Raw genomic sequence first — 21,226 nt, 5'->3', positions numbered from 1 at the left:
AATTTACCAAACTAACTAGAAAAAACTGGAAAATGTGAAGCACCCTATAACTATCAGAAAAATTTAAATAGTAGTCAAAGTCTTTCCAGAAATAAAATATCAAGCTCAGATGGCTTTATTGGCCAGTTCGACCAAATATTTAAGAAACAAGTAAGTCACTCTTATACTAATTCTTTCAGAGAATAGAAAAAGAAGGATTATTCAGGCTAGCATAACATCAATTAACATGTCCAAAAAAGAAAAATTTCAGGTCAATCTTTCCCAACATTTATTAGCAAATTGAATCCAATACATTGTGAAAAAACTGGATGGGACATAATGCTGGTTTAATGTTAAACAATAATCTATAATATGATTTATTCCATTAATGTATTAAAAGAAAGTCATATGATTATCTCAATATACAGAAAAACGTGATAAAATTCCATCATAGAAACTCATAGCAAAATAGGAATAGAAGAGACTATTCTTAACCAAATAAAAGGTATTTACCAAAAACTCAGCACATTTTATTCATTCTTTATTGTGAAATTTTAAAACAGCTCTTTTAAACCCAGGAAGAGGCAAAGAATGCCTGCTACCACTACTTGTACTCGCAAGTGCATAACAAGAAAAAAAATAAAATGAAAACAAAGCCGTCTTTAATTATGGATGCTATAGCTGTCTATTGAGAAAATGCAAAATGAATGTACAAATTACTAGAAATAATAAGAGTTTAGAAAGGCATCTGAATAAAAGATCAATGTTTAAAAATCACCTGTAGCTTTTATACACTGGAAAAAAGTATAAAACACTATTTACAACTATGTATAATGAATATAAGTTTCTCAGAAATAAGTCTTCCAAAAGATGTGCAGAAGTCTAAAGAAAAAACTATAAGCCTTTTTGAAAGATATTAAAGAAGACATAAATAACTGAGAGACATATCACAGTGATGGAAAGTCTCTCCATCAGTTCTCCCCAAATTGATCTACAGCTTCAGTGCAAGCCCAATTAAAATTCCAACAAAAGCTTTAAAAAAAACTTGACAAGCGGAATCTAAAGTGTACAGGGATGAACACAGTATCATGATATTCCTACAGAGGGACAGGTGGTGTGGCATTCCATAGCAGAAATTAGGACCTAAAATAATGTTACTAAGTTAACAATGTAGTATCACCATAGAGAGTAGAAAAACTTGACTAATGGAACATAATGGGGAGCCTAGAAACGAGCACACATGGGACAGAGTTGGCCTGCGGTTTACTGGGGGGAGTGCGAACTAGCCTAAAAACTGCTAAGATAAGTTATTTATATGGGAAGAAACAACATTGGATCCGTTACACAATAGACAGAAATAAATTCTCTCCATTCCCAGGTATATAATTGACATAAAAGTGGTTATTCAGACTTCAAGGAAAGACAGCATATATATTAAAAATCAGTTGTCGAATATGTTAGAAAAATACTGTTGGATCAATAAAAGCAGCATTTGGAAAGGTTTTATAGAGGTGTCATCTTATAGAGATTAAATTTATAGCATGCATAAAACTACATCTTACCTGAGATCCTATGTTTATTATAATTTAAAAACTGAAATTCATCTAAATACTTAAAATAAAAGCCAACTTACTGTATAATTACATCCTATAATGTACAATATATCTTTTAACATATTTGGAAATTTATAATTTCAAATTAAGCCAAGTGTTATAAAATTATTTTATATGTGAGTACATTTTTTGGCTGACTTTTTATAAATAAAAGTTTATACTTTTTAGTGTTTTTATAGGGCTAAAAAGCTTTTCAAGTGTGTTCCTGTATATCATAGGGAAGACACGTAGTTGATCAAAGTAGAAGAGAGACATATGAAGAGATGGAGGTAAAGTCACTTAAAAGTCTGGATAAGAAACCAGGTCTTCAGATTTCTAAGGCAGCATATTACCTGTTTATTAACTGCTGCATCTAGGCTGCAAATAGAACTTTCTTGGCTCATAATGCCTATGTTCTACCAAATGGAAAATATTTTTTAAATCCCTCAGTTATTGAGAGAGACTTAGAACTGAGCCAGCAGATTTACCTTACAGTTATTCAAAATTTTCTCTGAGATCAATATGCGTTTTAGCATATTTAAAGTATACTTGTGTTTTTGGACTCTTGTTCTACAGTTATTAGACCTAGTAATTAAAAATATAATCATTAACCCACCTTGTAGTTCAGTGAAAATATTACCTCTGTAGCTTGTAAAAATGAGAAAGGGGCTTACATTCTCCTAAATTCTAAAAGAATAGCTTAGCTCTGGAAGGAATTCCATACACAAAACCAAAATGTGGTATCATTGATCACAACATTACTAAATTACATGATGAAAGAGAGGATAGAGTTTATAGGAAAGGCCAGAAAAAGCATAATTTGATTAAAAATTTTAGAACAATTTATACTTAGTTTTGGAACATACTACACAGGGCTTATGTCAAGAAATAAAATATATTTTTTACCTGCAAAAGAAGAGTACTGTAAGTAGAGAATAAAAAAAAGAAAGAAATAGGGTAAAATATAAAAGAAAAGCACTCATTAATTTACATGCCTATCTGGAGAAAAAAACTTCAAAACAAGAAGTAGAACATGAAATGAGTCACATGAACTGGCAAACATTATGGCTGCATTTGTTTTTCTGTGAATAATGATGGTACTACTAAAAATTCATAACTGATGTTGAAATTTCTGGTTTTATTCTAAAAGAACCACCCAAATCATCCAATTGAAAATAGGTCTTGAGGAAAGTGAGTGAAAACCCATAGCAATTTGCTTTTAGGTTAAGTTACAATTAAAAGGGAGAAAAGGAGGTTCATACCACATTGGCCTATTTTGGAAACTTGCAAACAAAATGCCTACTATTCTTAAAATGACTGCATATGAGCATTTTTAAACGGATTAGATATATTAACAATTAACAGAAGCACAAAATGCATATATATTTTTTCTAGACTCAAATGGAATTATGAAAGTGGAAATATTCCACTTGAGAATGATGACATTAAAAAGACACTATCTCCAAATAACACTTTAATAAACTCATCTTGAGAATGCAAAGTATAACTATTAAAAAGCCAACACAGATGTATTATCCACAACCCACACTGGTGCAACATCCGGGCTAATGAACAGGACTACATTTCAGGAAGATGTTATTTGCAACATCTAGAAACACTTAAAAGATTTTTTTTCTTTCTTTCTTTCTTTTTTGGACAGTGTTTCCAGGAGTCACAGGTAACCTATTTGGCCTTGGAAGAAGAATAAAATTCAGGCTGAATTCTTCACTGGAAACCTTCTTCTATGAAGAATGATATTCAAGTAATTGGAAAGCAGACTTTCAACATTCTCCCCACTTACTATACTTCCGCTTGTCAGGAAAGTAAAGTTTTGACCTAGGTTTTCTGCTAGTTCTGCATTAGCCATTCTATCCAAACATTCTATACACACTAAGGTCACAGGAGCCCAAACGTTACACTAGTGACATTCAGAAAACACTAATTACTGTGCTAACAACCATACGATTTTACTGAAGCAACGTATTCCGAAGTTTTGGCTGCTTAATTAAATATAGGAAAATCCAGAACACTCTGAAACACAAACACCCGAACTTATAACAATGAGCCCACGAAAGGGAGGAGAGCCCTGCCTCCTATGCAAGTTGACGCTGACTCCACGTCAAACTCCGCCCCGTGGACATGGTGCGTCCTCCCTTATTATTACTTCTAATGGCATTTCCTTCCAATTAAGTGCACTTTTTGTGGGCGCACTGTGTGCATTTTATACAACTAATTCTTTAAAGACATGCAGAAACTAAAGCAGAAAAATCACATGATAATGTTTTAAGTCAGTACCATGTAAACACCAGGAGACCCAGTTTTAATATTTCTGTCTTTTCACTAATTGCAGAAAAGTGTAATTCTAGGTAGATCTACTTCTAGGAATTTTGAAAGAAGTTCAAAATAAGCATGCATTTGGAAAGCCATTAAGGCATTGGTGGTAACTTCAGCACATTAGCACAGTATCCTCCTAAGCCAACTTGACCTTAAAAGACAGTTTTGAGATCTAGGTAAAGTTACTGCCCACGTGGGCCTCCCCAAGACAACTTAGGTGTTAGAATACCTTGTATTATGTGTAGGGTAAAGGGTCAGAAGAGAAAGGGAGATTATCTCACTCTTAATCCATCCCACTCATGAAAGCCTCCAGATGATTCTGATAGCCATACCACAACCCCACAAAACTGCAACAATAACTTAATTTACTGGAATAGTTTGTACTTTTGTACATGAACCGTTACTTGCTGCTTTTACTTCTCCATTCATAAAATGAATTCACTTAATATAAAAGTAAATCGTATGGGTAAAGCAAATAACTAGAAAAAAATGTACTAACTAAATCCACAGTGATATTATTTGCCTCTGTTTATAAACATAAAATATATCATTGTTAATTTCTTAAATAATTTAGCCTTCTCAGTTAAAATTACTTTCACTTAACATTTTTGTGAGGTTTTGTTTTTCAGATGAGCCTCAATATAAGTTAGTGTAAAAAAAACTGTTCTTCATGAAAATGAATATATGTATGTACATGCATGACTGGGACTTTGTGCTGCACACCAGGAACTGACACATTGTAACTGACTGTACTTCAATTTAAAAAAAAAAGATTGTTCTTCAATATATTCAAGTGTATATTCAAAAGGTATAGTTATATAATAATTGGCACACCAACATTAGAAACGATTCATAACAATGATATAATATGAAAGTAAAGGTTTTAAATGAATTTATAGATAGATCTAGACCACCACTTTTAAGGAATCATTTTACCAAATACAATGTCAAACTCTTTTCAACATAATATTCTTGCTTCTGGTAAAACTAGACAGTTGGGAGATCTAAGTAAAGTTACACATCTCAGATATACAAACACGTGGCTACAGGCCCACTGATCCTAATAATAACACTCTTACAAACAAACTGAGGAACAAAAGCTACCTAAATCAAGATCATGGATACCAAAAATTTTTCAAAATCCACAGGAAAAAATGCTGTAAGTAAATTTAGAGATGAACATCAACAATAAATGTGTTTAAATTAGCTTAATATTTCTGATAAATATGTGAACTGCTTTTTTCCAATAAATACTAATAAATATCCAATGTATTTTAAAATTGATAGTTTTGTTAACAAAATCTTCTACAAAATTTAATGCAGAGTGCTTCTAATGCCATTCTGTGATTAAAAAGTCCACATAACTATCTATAACTTCTACTAGTCAGTATTCAAGTTTCCAAGGCCTGTTAAGTTGCCTGTTGTACTCAGTGCACAAAACAGTCACCTGACAGTATATGATTTATGAAATTATTTTCCTGTTTATTAACTTAAAAGGTTCAGAAAATCTTTTCATCATCTCTCCCCCATTCAACCTAAGGCACAAGCTTGCACTTGCCCATTCACTCGCCGGATCGGATCATTCCCTGCTAAGGAAGGTCACACCCACGAGGACTCTTGCCAAAATAGATCTTTCCTCCAAGATAGGCTCACAGCCATGAACTTTGGTCGTGGCCTGTCAGACTCCTTTGCCTGACTAATCCTTTTTGTTATGCTCAATCTGAGACTTGGTTGCTTCAAAATCTGGGATTTGGATTTCTGGTTTTATGCATGTTCCAAAATTGAAGTTACTTACTCACTCCCCAAGTCTGTTGTCATGATTAGATTCTTGACTATATGTGATTACATCCTTTTTAATCTCTTGTTTTAACTACTTGGACTCTTGAAAACATTTTCCTGACTTCCTGATCTGACTTCATTCTCCTAAACTGACCTACCTGAGTTTCTGACCCTCCTAATAATTTAATGGTCCATAGTAATTCCTAGCTACCTGGGTTTCCAGTCTCCTTCCTCTATTTTCTCCTTGAGTACTGAAATTACTAGATTTATTCTCACGCCATTTATTGAGTCATTTATCCCCCAAAGAAATCAGCAAACTCTAAGAAAGTAATAGGATAAAAATAAATACCTGCAAAGTGTTGAAACAGAAATACTCGTTGCTATGGATACAGAACTCTATTTATGACCTTAATTTTATTCTGTGCATTCCAAAGCAAAGGAGCCAATAAAGAGGCAGAAGCAACTAAAAATGTGATCAAAGAAATCAGAAGGCACATATTACTTTTATTAGCAGAAAATTAAATAAAGGGGTTTTTGTTTGCTTTATGCTCGTTCAATACAAGATGCCCTGAATGTCAGTATATGCTGTATACCAGTTTCAAAAGTCATAAGGAAAAGAATTTTCCCAGTTCTCTACGACTACCATTGAATGTATATAATAAAGTGGATGTTGTTAATTTAAATGTTACACATAATACAAACCATAACAAATAAATCTCTGCATTTCAGTTCTATATTTTAGAAAATCATTGTGTCTGTCTGTGTGTTTGTATTCTATATGCTTCAAAATTTTACAAGCAGCTTCCCAAATTTCTTTGGAATCCTTATAATAAATAGAGGCATTATCGTTTCCATAAAAATGATTAAATGGGTGCTCTAAAAGACTGGATTAAGCCATCTTTTAGCTCACAAATCTTGCAAGCAGCAATGAGGACTGGCTCCCAGGCACCCTAGCTTTCCTCACCTGCTCTGTTAGACAGCCCTGTGCTTTGGTTATTTAAAGCTACTTGCTCTAGAACTCATGGAAATTTGCACAGAGGCTTAGACTCAAGTGACTGGGGCACTTCCTTAAAAGTTTAATTAAGTGGCCATTATTTATTTTATTTTATTTTTCAAACAGTTGCCGGCTGGATCAATAAAAATGATTCAACTAACGTGTCAATGCTAAAGAAATCTAAAATAACACCAGTGGGGAAAAGCACATGTTAGTCTCTTCCACGTGGAGTGATTTCCCATGCATTGGTGAAGTACCCATCTGAAACAATATTATTTTACTAAAGTCTGATATTTTGCTTCTCACCTGAAATTTTATTGCATCATGAAATTACGTTTCAACAAGATATTCAAGATTTATTAAGAAAGTCTTGCCTCAATCAGTCTTCTACTTACTTCCACTAGTATTTCATGCAGGGTGTATTTCTCTGAGCATTCTTGTAAGTCCTTCCACTTAGATTTCGTATCTTCAGCTCACTACAACACTGACTACTGTATCATGGAAGCCGTCTAATGCCCTTTCTGTATTGATGAAATTATGCCTGAGTTCTGTTTTCACTTTGGCATCAGAAAAACATGTCACTCTTATTTAAAGCATCTATGACCCCCACCGTGGAACATGGATAAGGTCTCCCTGTGCGATCTTAAGCTATTCATCCCAATTATTACTCCAACTGACGCTTATCCTTCTCTTCTTAATTTAAAAACGTATATAACTTGGTTGCACAAATGACAGAAATATTTTACAGATCATTCTTTTAAGAACATAGTAAAGGATGGTACCACGAGATATTTCAAAGGATGAGAGATAAATGCATTCCAAAACATCAGGCACAAATGCGAAATGTCTTCTGAATGTCTTCACATTTCTCTGAAAAAGTACATTATGAATGAACAAGGTAGAAATTTGTCCAAGCCCATTTGTGAATCTTTTTCTGTGGAACACCTCAGAAAACAAAGATTAAATGAAAACAGAAAAGGTTAGGCTGTTGTACTGACAAAAGTTTTCTTATGAATTTTTTTCACCCAGGTGCTTCTTTAAAATTTGAAAATATGTATAATCAAACAAGCCAAATGGTATAGAAGCGCTCTTAATGAAAACAGTCCAGTACCGCTTTTGAGTTCCCATCTCCAATCCACCCCCAGAGGCAGACATATTTATTTCTTTCAGTCGTGTTTTTAACTCTTCTGATAATGATCTTCATACTTTTATACCACTCATGAATTACTTATTCTCTACCTGTTTACTTCCTCCTTTGAAAGATAAAGATTTAGCTTCCTCATACCATCCACCATCACTCCCTCTCCATCGTCCTTATGGAGTTGCTAATTTTTTTTCTTGTGATGAGAATTTTTAAGATTTACTCTCTTAGCAACTTTCAAATACACAATACAGTTATTGCCAACTATGGTATTCATGCTGTACATCACCTCCCCAGAACTTATTTATTCTATAAGTAGATGATTGTACTTTTTGACCATCTTCACCCAATTCCCCCACATCCCCACCTTTGGCAACCACCAATCTGTTCTTTGCTTCCATGAGTTTGTTTTTTTAAGGTTCCACACATAAGCAAGATCATATGGTAATTGTCTTTTTCTTTATTTCACTTAGCGTAATGCCCTCAAGATCAATCCATGTTGTAGTAAATAACAGGATTTCCTTCTTTTTATGACCGAATGGTATTCCATTTGTGTGTGTGTGTGTGTGTGTGTGTGTGTGTGTGTGTATTACATTTTCTCAATTCATTTATCTGTTGATGGACACTTAGGTTGTTTCCTTATCCTGGGCATTGTAAATACCGCTGCAATGAATACGGGTGCACAGATATCTCTTCAGGATAGTGATTTTGTTTCCTTCAGCTATATATCCAGTGGCTTGTTTGATTACACATATTTTCCTTCCTTCACTCCACATTGCTTCCAATCTGGACTGGGTATTTTCTAGACTCATCATGTACCCATTCTCGAGGGCTTTCCTTTTCTCCTCTCCTGTCCGGGTCCAGTGTTCCCTTGAATCCTTTGCATTTCTCTTTTATATTTGGTCCCTTAGTTTATTGAAGAACATCTATGCAACTTACAGAGAAATGCAGGAAATAAACTTTACAAATTCTTGCATGTTTGCAATGTCTTTCTCCAACATGATTGATTGTTCACTTATGTACAGAAATCTGGTTTAAAAAAATTTCCCTTTCATGATTTTAATGAAGCCATTATTACATCTTACCATTTATTACTGGAAATATGATGCCAATCTACGTTGTTTCTGTGCAGGAGAACTGATCTTTCCCTGGAAGGTTTTAGGATCTTTCTTTTATTCCTTCTGTTCTGAGATTCAGTGGTGATGTGAGCAGATGTAGGTTTTTTCCATTCATTATGTTGGCACTCACTAGCTTTTTCAATCTGAAGACACATCCGCCAGCCCTGTGACCGGCACTACTATGACTGCATTCGCAATAACTCCTACACTCTATTTTCTGTTTCTTCAGCATCAGATAACTACTGAGCATCCTGGCTTAATATCTATGTCTCACTTCTTAAAAACATGTCTTTATCCTCAACTTTTTGTCTCTATTTCTTGTTCTCTCTTGTGGGAGATTTGTTCAACAAGAGTTTTGGCCAATAATTACAGCAATTTTTAATTTTCACAGTGCTTTTTTATTCCTTCAATTCCTACATTTTCACAACAGCCTACTCTGTTATGTGTCATACTGCATTTGGTATTACAGTTTTGCTCTCCTTAAATTTACTTTTTGCTCCCCAAAGTACCTTGTTTTCTCTGGAGTCATCCGCTTGTTAAGTCCTTCTGCTTCATGCTCAAATGTCAGTTGACCCAGGGCTGCCTGTTCACATTCAAGATGGAGGAGGACGCTGTGTGTGTGTGTGTGTGGAGCCCGAGTCTGCATGTTACAGGGCTCACTGCTTGAGGGGGAGCCAAGGGAGAGGATGCTGTTGTAGCACTGATCCTGAGAACACTCTGGAGCAGAAGGCTTTGCTCCAAGGCGTCGTTTTCCACACCAGCTTCCCTGTACTCTTCCCGGAGAGTTCACACACTTCCCTCAGCCCAGGAATAAATGTTGGCCATTCTGGGCTCATGGTGGAGATAGATCACCTATTTTGTATGCTGCTTCCAATGCCAATGAGTCCTATTTTCAGCCTCACATCTCCTCTGCTGCCCTTCCTTTCTGGAATCTCGGAGCTCTGGGCCTCTCCTGGGTTTTACGAGGAAGACAGTCTCTTTTCTAGGCTGTAATATTCTTCATGTGTAGCTAGAAGCTGGCCATCTCAGCACAGCTTCCAGGAATGTGTCTCAGTCTCTCGTCTGCCGATGGCCACCCTCATGTTTTCTTTGTTGTGGTACATTTATGCCTTTGGTGTCCCATTATTGTCATTTTAAGGGGGGCCTTGTGAGGAATAGGAAGTAAACTTATGTGGCATGATTATTTTGGGCTTCTTTGGGTATGTTTTAAATAAACATGATCCAAATCTTTGAAAGTTATTTTAATGCAGTTTTGTAGGGAAGACTCTATTGTGCAAAGAAAGATGCATCTCTATTTCTGATCCACTTTCACTGTTTCCATTCAAGTCCAGATGCTTCCAGTGTCCTGGGTTAGGTCTCCCTGACCCATATGATTGCAGCCCCTCTGAGGCAGGCAAATTATACCTAATTCTACCTCAAGTGGGCTGTCATGTGGCTCAACTTTTCCACCTTGAGCTTTCTTCAGAGCAAAGGAAGGCCACTGAGACCAACTGCAGGTGCAGCCGGAAGTGCAGGAGCAGCCAGGAAGTGTGGGTGCAGCCAGGAAGTGTGGGTGTGACCAGGAAGCACAGGTGCAGCCAGGAAGTGTGGGTGTGACCAGGAGGTACAGGTGCGGCCAGGAAGTGTGGGTGCGGCCAGGAAGCACAGGTGTGGCCAGGAAGTGAAGGAGCAGATGACTTTCAGGAGCACCCTCAATCAAAAGGATCCAGATTCCATGGATAAGTGCTCTAGACTCCCATTCTTTAGTGGGACAGTTCCATGGTATGTTCTGAAAGATTACCCAGGGTCCTGAATGGAATGGAGAACTCCTTGTTCTGAGTAGTAACTTGATTAGTAAGGCTCCCTTTATTGGATTTTCCCTTCCCTGTTTCATTCTCCCCGTTCCCTCACCTCACATTCCTGGAATTCCCTCCCAAATAAACCACCTGTGTGCTAGTTGTTATATCAGGCTCTGTTTCCAGAATAATCCAAACCTCAACACCACCGAGCACAATTAAGCCCCAAATGTTGTGCTTTGTAGCAGCACTACTTTGTAATGTGAAATTTCAAAGGAAGTAACAGGTTGCTCTTCTATTAAGATGTCTAGTTATCCTTCATTCCAGTCAATTTCAAAGGCCATTAGTTTAAAAAGTATCAAATTATTTTGTTATCAGATAAAAATTAGCAAAAACTTTAAAACAATATCCATCCCCTGAATGCAGTATTTTAGTCATTATACGCATGAATATTTGTACATCTTTAAGTGCATATTATGAAATATTAAGAATTCTTCTTTCAGTGACCTTTAACCAATTTAGTGAACTGCTAAGAAGTGAACTTAAATACATACTACTATATATAAAATAAACAACAAGGACCCACTGTATAGCACAGGTAACTATATTCAATATCTTGTACTAACTTATAATGGAAAAGAATCTCAAAAAATAATATATGTATGTATAATTGAATCACTTTGCTGTATATGTGAAACATTGTAAATCAACTAGACTTCAATTAAATAAACAGTAATGTGACACATTTTAGTACTGTCAAAAAGATAAGCAAAGATTAATAAGTAAAATGCAAAATGTACTTTCAAAAAAATTGATTATGAGTAAAATGAAAACTATAGATGCACAAAACAAATTCAGTCATAGAAACAGAGAACAGAAACAGGCATGTTTGGGAGACATTCACCAGTGGAGACGAGCTCTCGGCACACTTCTGCAGGACAGAAAGTAGACGAGAGGATACTGAGGTGTTGAGGGATAAAACGAGCTGTGAGAACCAAGGTAACGGGGAGGCATCCGGAGAGGTGGAGCCCCTCTGTCTCTCCAGCACTCTCAAGAGGCTCTGGGCTCACACACTGCAAAGATGGAAAGACACCAGTGAGACGTGAGGGTGAAAACAAGCTCCTGAAGGTCTGAGCACAGAGGGAGAAGCCCCAGCCCAACCTGCAGATTATTGCATACTAGGTGAAAATCACACAGCACTTCCCTAAAATAAAAAAAGAATTAAAAAAAAGAAACAAAACAAAACAAATCAATCCAGGGAAACCCAAGGCTTCCAGTGTGGATTCTACAAACCCAGAATAAAGCCCTCCTCATTCCAGCATTTAAGGGGCCTGGATTCTAACACATCTTTCAGTCCATATGTCACCAGCCCCATCCCAGAACTCACTCTGATTTCCCTCTCAGGTAGAGACATATTAGGTGTTGAGGCAGGAAAGAAACTCTATTTACACAACAAATCAGCTATCCCACAATCCGGTCTGCGGTAGGTTGAATAATGGCCCCCTCTATCCAAAGATGTCCACATCCTAATCCCCAGAACCTATGAATAGGTTACCTTATATGGTAAAAGGGGCTTTGCAGATTCGCTTAAGGATCCGGAGATGGGAGATCACCCTGAGCACATGTGGGCCCAATGCAATCACAAGGGTCCTTCTGAGAGAGAGGGAGGAGGGTCAGAGTCAGAGCGGAGGCAGAGTGTTAAAGGCAGCAGCAAGAGGAAAGTGATGGGGTGCAGGGCCGCGAGCAGGAATGTAGGTGGCTTCTAGAAGCTGGAAAAGACAAGGAAGCAGATTCTTCCCTAGAATCCCCAGAAGGAACCATCCCTGCTGACAACTTGCTCTTAGTTTTGTAAGACTACTTTTGGATTTGCCACCTTCAGAATTGTAAGATAATAAATTTCTGTTGTTTTAAGTTTGTGCTCATTTGTTACAACAGCAACAGGCAAATAATACAATATTCATCTTTTGTAATATGAAGAGAGAGCAAGAACTACCGAGCGCAAAAGAAAAGCCAAGAGAAATAAATATGAAAGATAAATTAAAAGATAAAATAACCAACCCTGGAGGGAAAGAAGTAATTCAGGGAATGGTACTAAAAAAATTCTAATTCATAACCTTGGAAAGAGGAAATTTTATTACATCTATCAAATGAAAACAAGAGGCTCTGAAAATAAATAGGAAAGTATAAAAAGATTTCTTAGGGCTTGAAACATGATTCTTGAGTATAAAGAGAAGAAATCTACAAAAACACTGAGTGAAAAGACAAAATGAAAAGTTAAAGAAAAAATAAGGGTCGGGAAGATGTTCTTGAGGTCTTTGATTTAGAGTTGGAACAAGCTTGCTATGGGCAATTAACCACCTTGTCACTCTGAGGGGTGAAGTACCCACTGCTGAGGGCGAGGCTGTCACACCTCTGACCACAGTACGAGGCATATGGGCAGTACTCAACGCCAGTTAATTGTCTTAACGTTTCTTATTCAAATGATAAAATCTCCTGATTGTTCAACCTCAGAGTCTTTGTCTAGTAAAGGAACAGAATGTATTAATTCCACACTCTTAACCTCAATTGAGAAAGTCTGATTACAGCAGAAACAGAAAATGGGAATAGGAAGCCAAAGGGCCTCTGGAACATAAAGCCATGCTACTTCATTGTAACTGACATATTTTTTCCTTTGTGTCATTTTTATGAGAACAGATGCAGCCAACTTCACACATAACTTCAAGGCAACGCAGAAGAAAGGCTCAGTGTGCGTGTGTGTGCGCGTGCAAGCACACACGTGCCATGTGTGTATGTTTTCCCCTTGGCCATCAGACATAGCTTCAAACAACCGTCTTATTATTTTACCCCTTAAAAGTTAATTTATTGCCTGGAAAAGAGCTAAAGAAGTTCCTGAAGATGATCTCAGACTATGTTCCCTTTGCCAACTAACTATCCTTAATTATAACATCATCCTCATTGGACGTGGATAAAAAGAGCAAGCGATGGCTCTGGGGTACCACAGTACACCACGACACAGTTACTGCCTTTGTCCTCAGAGTGGCAACACTTCAGTGGGATCCGAGTGGATTTCTGCACACTGAATTCGGTTTATGTACCAGAGAAACACCTAGAAAGTCTCTAGGATAAAAACACGCCAATCTCAGTGACCACTACAAGACGACAACAAAATTAAAGGCATTCTCTGTACTGACCTTCCACACTTTGAAGATTTTAAAATAAATGGAGAGGAACATTAAAATATGTAGGAACATGTTTCTAATGCTGTGGAATCAGGAGCATAATTCACTCCTTGGCTGACTGTGGTGGCTTTTAGCAAAGAATTAAAAAGAGAACTTTTATTGATGATTTCTGCTTCTTTATGGACATGGCCACCTCTGCAGGGAGAAACCATATGGAGATAAAATAACTTTGTATTTACCAAAAGACATTAAAGAACTAATAAAGGAGGAAAATTATATTCTTTTCAATCTGAAGAAAATAGCACGGAGCAGTGGCCAAGGTATATGCACCACTGGAAGATGGAACTACGCCATGCCTCATGCCCCTTAGAATGGCTAAGGTCTCCTTCTTCATGGCTCATAAAGCCCCCTTATCTCTCTAAGACTGTGCTTAGCACGTTCTATTCTATTTATGTTTCTTTGTCCTTTTCTCCTAGTGATTAAGTGTGTCTTACTCATTTTTTTTTTTTTTGCACCTTGCTAAAGCCAGCAATGTGCCTGGAACTAAAGAGGTCCTCAGTACACATTGGATGAATATTCTGTCATTTTAATCATATTTCCAAAGTGGTAACCAATGCTCTCAAGTCAATACTATTTGGAGATTTAATAAACATTGGCTGCATATTTTAGAAATCTGAAGGTTAAAAAATACGATATGGGAACAAGCAAAGCCCAGACCTAGACCGATCCCTGCAAAATAAATTGATTTGTGTTCATTCATTCACTGATTAAGCATCAGCTTTTGGGCCAGGCCCTCTGGTAGGTTCTTTGGATGCAGAGACATAAGGCAAAGTTCCGTCTTTGGAAGGTACAAACAAGTAAGTGATAATGACACTGCAGTAATTATGGGCTAACCCTAAGCATGTATTTTTGTCATGGTACAGTAGAAATTTTGTGAGAACTCAAAAGAGATGGGAATGACAAGTACACTGACAATGCCATCCACCAAAGAACAAACAAACACAACTAAAAGGCTATCACGAATTGGTGGGCTTCTCTGAGAGCAAGCCAACCCTTAGTCTCTTCCCCTGTGACCGCACCCAACTCTGAGCCACTACTGGCTCCTCAGAGGGAGACCAGGTCGGCTTTCCCGTGGCTCGTGCTGTATGGATCAGTGCATCTGCCTTCGTTAACACACATGTTCACAAATGCTTGTTGAGGCCACAGTCCGTACCAAGAATCTTTTCAGTATAGGGTATACAGAAGTGAGGGAAATGAATAAGGGCCCTTTCATTAGTCCATTTGGGGGAATAGACAAAAGTATAGCAAATATGTAAATATAAACTGGGAGAAGTCCACAAACAAGGTGCTCTGATAGAGGAAGCCCTATTTATTTAGAAGTATGCCTGATTTACAATATTGTGTTAGTTTCAGATATACAGGAAAGTAATGCAGTTATGTATTTTTTTCTGACAGTTTTCCATTATAGGTTATTATAAGATATTGAATATCATTCCCTGTGTTATAAATTCTTGTTGCTTTTCTATTTTATGTGCAAACTAGTATTTGCACCCGTTGATCCCATACTCTTTATTTACCTCCCGCTTCCCCTTCAGTAACCATAAGTTTGTTTTCTGTGTCTGAGTCTGCTTCTGTTTTGTCTACAGATTCAACTGTATTATTTTTAGATTCCACATATAAGTGATGTCATATAATATTTGTCATTCTCTGCCTTACTTCACTTAGTTTGATAATCTCTAGGCTCATCCATGTTGCTGCAAATGGGAATATTTCATTCTTTTTTATGATTGAGTAATATTCCACTATATAATATATACTTTATATATATATATATATAAAGCATCTTTTTTATCCAACCATCTGTTGATGGACACTTAGGTTGCTTCTATGTCTTGGCTACTGTATAGTGCCACCATGAATACTGGGGTGTATGTTTTCAAATTAAAGCTTTTGTCTTTTCTGGATATATGCTCAGGAGTGGCATTGCTGGACTATATGGTAACCCTATTTTTCAGTTTTTAAGGAAACTCCATTGTGTTTTCCATTGTGGCTGCACCAATTTACATCCCCATCAACAGTATAGGAGAGTTCCCCTTTATCCATACCCTCGCCAGCATTTATTATTTGCAGGCTTTTTGATGATGGCTATTCTGACTGGTATGAAGTGATTCTTCATTGTAGTTTTGATTTGCGTTTCTCTAATAGCTATGTTGAGCATCTTTTCTTGTGCCTGTTGGCCATCTGTATGTCTTTGGAGAAATGTCTGCCCATTTTTTGATTGGGTCATTTTTCTGAAATTGAGTTGTATGAACATTTGTATATTTTGGAAATTAAGCCCTTGTCAGTCACATCGTTTGTTTTCTCCCAATCTGTGGGTTGTCTTTTCATTTTAACTATGGTTTCCTTTGCTGGGCAAAACCTTGTAAGTTTAATTAGGTCCCATTTGTTTATCTTTGCTTTTACTTCTATCGCCTTGGGAGACTGACCTCAGACAATATTGGTACGATTTGTGTCAGAGAATGTTTTTCCTATGTTCTCTTCTAGGAGTTTTATGGTGTCACGTCTTATATTGAGGTCTTTAAACCATTTTGAGTTTATTTTTGTATATGGTGTGAGGGAGTGTTCTAGTCTGATTTACATGAAGCTGTCCAGCTTTCCCAACACCACGTACTGAAGACTGTCTTTTCTCCACTATATATTCTTACTTTCTTTGTCATGGATTAATTGACCGTAGGTCTGCAGGTTTATTACTGAGCTCTCTGTTCTCTCCTACTGATTTATATGTTTTTGTGCCAATACCATGCTGTTTTGATGACTGTAGCTCTGCAGTACTGTCTGAAAACTGGGAGGGTTGTTCCTCTAGCTTTGTTCATTTTCCTCAGGATTGCTTTGGCAATTCTGGGTCTTTTAATGGTTGCATATAAATTTTAGGAATCTTTGTTCTAGTTCTGTTGAAAATGTAATGGGTAATTCGATAGGGAATCACAGTAAATCTTTAGATTGCTTTGGGTAGTATGGCCATTTTAACAATATTAATTCTGCCAATCCAAAAGCATGAGGTATCTTTTCATTTCTTTGAATAATTTCAATATCCTTTATCAATATTTTATAGTTCTCAGCATATAGGCCTTTTACCTCAGTTACATTTATTTCTAGAGGGTTTTTTTTTTGATGCAATTTTAAATAGGCTTGTCTTTTTACCTTTTCTGACACATCATTGTTAGTGTAAAGAAATGCAATATATTTCTGTAGACTAATCTTGCATCCTGCTACCTAGCTGAATTCGTTTATCAGCTCTATTAGGTTCTGTGTGGAGTCATTAGGGTTTTCTATATAGGGTATCATGTCATCTGCATTTAAGAACAATTTTACCTCTTCTCTTCCAATCTGGGTATCTTTTATTTCTTTTTCTTGTCTGACTGCTGTGGCGAGGACTTCCACTATTATGCCGAATAGAAGTGGTGAGAGTAGGCATCCTTGTCTTGTTCCAGAATTTAGCAGGAAGGCTTTTGGCTTTTCATCTTTGAGTATCATGTTGGTTCTGGGTCTGTCATATGTGGATTTTATTATATTGAGATACGTTCCCTCAATACCCACTTTGGTGAGAGTTTTTCTCATGAATAGATGTTGAATTTTATCAAATGCTTTTTTTGCATCTATTGGGATGATCATGTGGTTTTTGTCTTTTTATTGTTGTTAATATAGTGTATCACATTGATTGATTTGTGTATGCTGAACCATCTTTGTGACCCTGGAATGAATCCAACTTGATCATGGTGTATGACCCTTTTTATATAGTGTTGGAGTCGGTTCACTAATACTTTGCTGAGAATTTTTACATCTATATTCATCAAAGATATTGACCTGTAATTTTCTTTTATTGTAGTGTCTTTGTACAGTTTTGGTATCTGGTTATAGTAGCTTCATAGAATGAGTTAGGGAGTATTTCCCTCCTCTTCAATCTTTTAGAAGAGTTTGAGAAGGACAGGTATAAGTTCTTCTTTGTATGTTTGGTAGAAGTACCCAATGAAGCCATCCAGTCCTGGTCTTTTGTTTGCAGGGAGGTTTTAAATTTTATTATCATAAATTCTATTTCACTTCTAGTGATTGGTCTGTTCCAATTATCTGTTTCTTCTTGATTCAATTTTGGCAGGCTGTATGTTTCTAGGAATTTATCCGTTTCTTCTAGGTTGTCCAATTTGTTGGCATATAACCATTCATAGTATTTTCTTATGAATTTTTTGTATTTCTGTGGTATCAATTGTTATTCTCATCTTTCATTTCTTACTTTGTTTATTTGGGTCCTCTCACTTTTTTTCTTGGTGATCCTGGCTAGAGGTTCATTGATTTTGTTCATCCTTTCAAAAAAACAGCTCTTGGTTTTAGTGATCTTTTCTTTTGTTTTCCTATTTCTATTCTATTTCTTTCCTCTCTGATCTTTATTATTCCCTTCCCTTTGCCGACTTTGGGTTTAGTTCTTTTCTTAATTCTTTTAGGTGGTAGGTTAGGTTGTTCATTTGAGATTTTTCTTGTTTCTTGAAGAAAGCCTGTATTACTATGAAAGGAAGCCTTTTTTTAGATAGAGTTGTTAGGAAAGGCCTATTTGAGGAGTTAACAATTAGCCTAAGACTTAAAAAATAAGAAGCTGATCATACAAAGGGTCAGAGCAAAAGCCTTCCAGTCCCAATGAACAGCATGGGCCAAAGTCTGAAGGCTAAAACAATAGGACCAGATCATGCAAGGTACTGTAGGCCATGCTAAGAAGTTTGGATTTTATTCTAAATAAAAGCTCTTAAAGGATTTTAAATAGGGGGTGGAGGTTCTCATCCAATATACATTTTGAAAATCATGATTATAGCTGCTGAAAAGAACAAGAAGCAAAGCAAGACTATCAGTTACAAGAGTACTGAGGAGATCTGGGTGAAAGACGGTGGTGACCCGGACTAGAGCAGTGGGTAGGACTGAAGCAAATGATGGATTAGAGATCTATGTGGGGGGCTGAATCTGCAGTAGTTACTGACGGATAGAGAGAAAGGTAAGCCATTCAAGAATGACCTCAAAGCTTTGATTTGAGCACTGAGTATACAGTAATGCTATTCAGAGACATAAAGAAGATGGAGGTGGAGGTTTCAGCTCCGGACATGTGATATCCAAAGTGTCAATGAGCTAGCTAAAAGAAGATTGCAAGAGGCAGCTGGATATTTGAGTCCAATTCTCAGATGAGATAGGAACTTTGAGATTATTTGTATATAGTTGTTGTTTAAGGCCACTGAAATGTAGATGGTTTCTTAACAGAAGAATTAAGAAAAGAGGTGGGCAGACTACCATATTTACTGTAAGACAGAGGAGCTGGAAGAAAAATAAGAAACTAAGATGGAGAAGTGGGAGAGACAAGTGGGAAACTATGGCTCACTGGGAAGATACAAGCATAATTTGGTAGGACAGAGTGACAGGGATACATATATGATGAAAACTTTACTACATGGTTAAAAGCAGTGAAAGGTTTGGCTGGTCACTGCATAATAAAAAAAGGGGAAGCTGAAACAGGATTCCAGAAGGGAAAACAATGATTATACTGAGAGAAATTCAACTTCCTCCAAGTAATTCCATGAACTTAAGAATTTACAAAAATATGTAAGGGCCAGGCAGAATGTATTTCCTGGTAAATCTTACATGAAAGTGTATCATTCTATGTTTTCTCCTAAGGAGAAGGGAGAAGTTAAAAAAAAAAAAAAGAAAATGAAACATCCTAGAATATAAGGAAGACTACAGATTGTAGTAACATAAGAATGAAAGTACTGCTCTTCTAGTTGACATTTGTTTTGCTAAAGTAAAATGATACATATTGAGAATTTCTTCAAGCTACGGTTTGGATACTAATTTGTAGTTTAAAATAGAAAGTCTATTTGAAAAGGATGAAAAATAGTGGTGCAGAATGATCAAATCTGTATAAGTAAATAATACTAAAACTTCCATATAAATGGAAGAACCATATTTTTCCTCTGAGAAATAGCACATTTCTAATGTAAGTCCAGTGCTTACTATCTTAAGAAATTTTTCTAATGGATTAAAAGTATAATTTATCTTGAATTATTATTAGAAATTTTTGTAAAAATCATTTTTTATTTTAAAATGGACTTAGGTCTATGTTCTAGGTTTGCAATTATCCTAAACTACTTATCCAATTCCTGAACTATTTGGCTCAAGATAACACTTATCATTCACTAAGTGGTTTACTGAGCAAAGCTCAAGTCGGCTTTCAGAAATGATTTTTGCTTCAGATCAATAATCAGATGAGGGGAAGTATTTGAATGCAAAATAAGTCATTATTTTACAATTATGGTGTTTTCCTTTTCTAAAAAGGTGATTTGAGTTAACTGATTACACTTCATTACCATGCAATGCACTTGAACACATTAACACCGCAAGAAGAATATGTAATAAAAGAGAGGCTGCGTCTTCAATCCTTCTTGTCAAATTTTAAGAGATACCAATCAACCCAACACCTCGCTAAGAGTCATGAGACTGCTGTCTTAATTAGCTGGTGATATTTTTGACTAAGCATCTCAGATGATGAAACTGTTTTTCCTTGTATTGAACCAGCTTGGCCCAGACTAGCCTGTCCCGCAGTGACATGTATATTGAATACAAATCAGACAGCACAGCTTTAAATCTGTGTTGCAGCTCTCATTTCCAATTCGAGAACTGTACTATAATCATAAGCTTCTGGTGGATGAAAGGAAATCAGCTCTCTGAATATTAGCTAATGCCACATTTGCAAGTCCTGAAGAGATCTGTGCTGTTAAAAAAAATAGATCATTTCGCGTGAACCTATATATATGAATTGCTTTGTACTGCTCAACTGATAGAAGCAATGCCTGTGCTGGGATTAAACCCTTTTCATCATAAAACCTCATCTGGTTCGGAGTCCAAGTCCATCAAACCTTTTTCCTTTAAAGTCCCGCCTTTGATTCTACATCAATTTATTCAAACCGCAGCTGGGTGGCTGAAAACGAAAGGACAGCATCATTTAAACCAACCATGTTCCCAACTTGAAAGAAGGGCTATAATTAAAAAAATGGGCATAAAAGAATGGAAATGGGATAATATTTTTTAATGGTAGTTCAAAGGCCGACAGATGTCAGAGCCTTTGAAGATGTCAGTACACTGAGCAAGAAGTTGCCATAAAAGAGCTCGCCTGAGAGGTGAAGCAGCTTTTTAATGGCTGAAAAAACCCTTGCAGACACATCCTTGTGTTTTTAATTTGTCAGAGTTTCTGCAGTATTTTCTGATTAATGACACATGATTATAACTGCATAGCAGACATATTTTTAT

At 36.5% G+C, this 21,226-nt stretch overlaps 1 protein-coding gene across 8 annotated transcripts in view; it reads right to left on the bottom strand.

The window, feature by feature from the left end:
* Positions 1-21,226, bottom strand: part of CEP112 (centrosomal protein 112) — a 371,189-nt gene that overhangs the window by 162,217 nt on the left and 187,746 nt on the right. The window contains exon 21 of one of the 8 annotated variants that reach the window (XM_072939449.1): positions 11,535-11,785. The exons of the other annotated variants lie outside the window; for them this stretch is intronic. Coding sequence (XP_072795550.1) covers positions 11,567-11,785 — 219 coding nt within the window. The 3' untranslated portion in view covers positions 11,535-11,566. Of the gene's footprint in view, positions 1-11,534; positions 11,786-21,226 lie in introns of those variants that run through there. 8 annotated transcript variants of the gene reach the window in all.

Source organism: Vicugna pacos, chromosome 16 (genome assembly GCF_048564905.1).
Source record: "Vicugna pacos chromosome 16, VicPac4, whole genome shotgun sequence".
Taxonomy (NCBI): Eukaryota; Metazoa; Chordata; class Mammalia; order Artiodactyla; family Camelidae; genus Vicugna; species Vicugna pacos.
The sequence above is the reverse complement of the archived record's forward strand: the minus strand, read 5'-3'. Positions and strand labels throughout refer to the sequence as shown.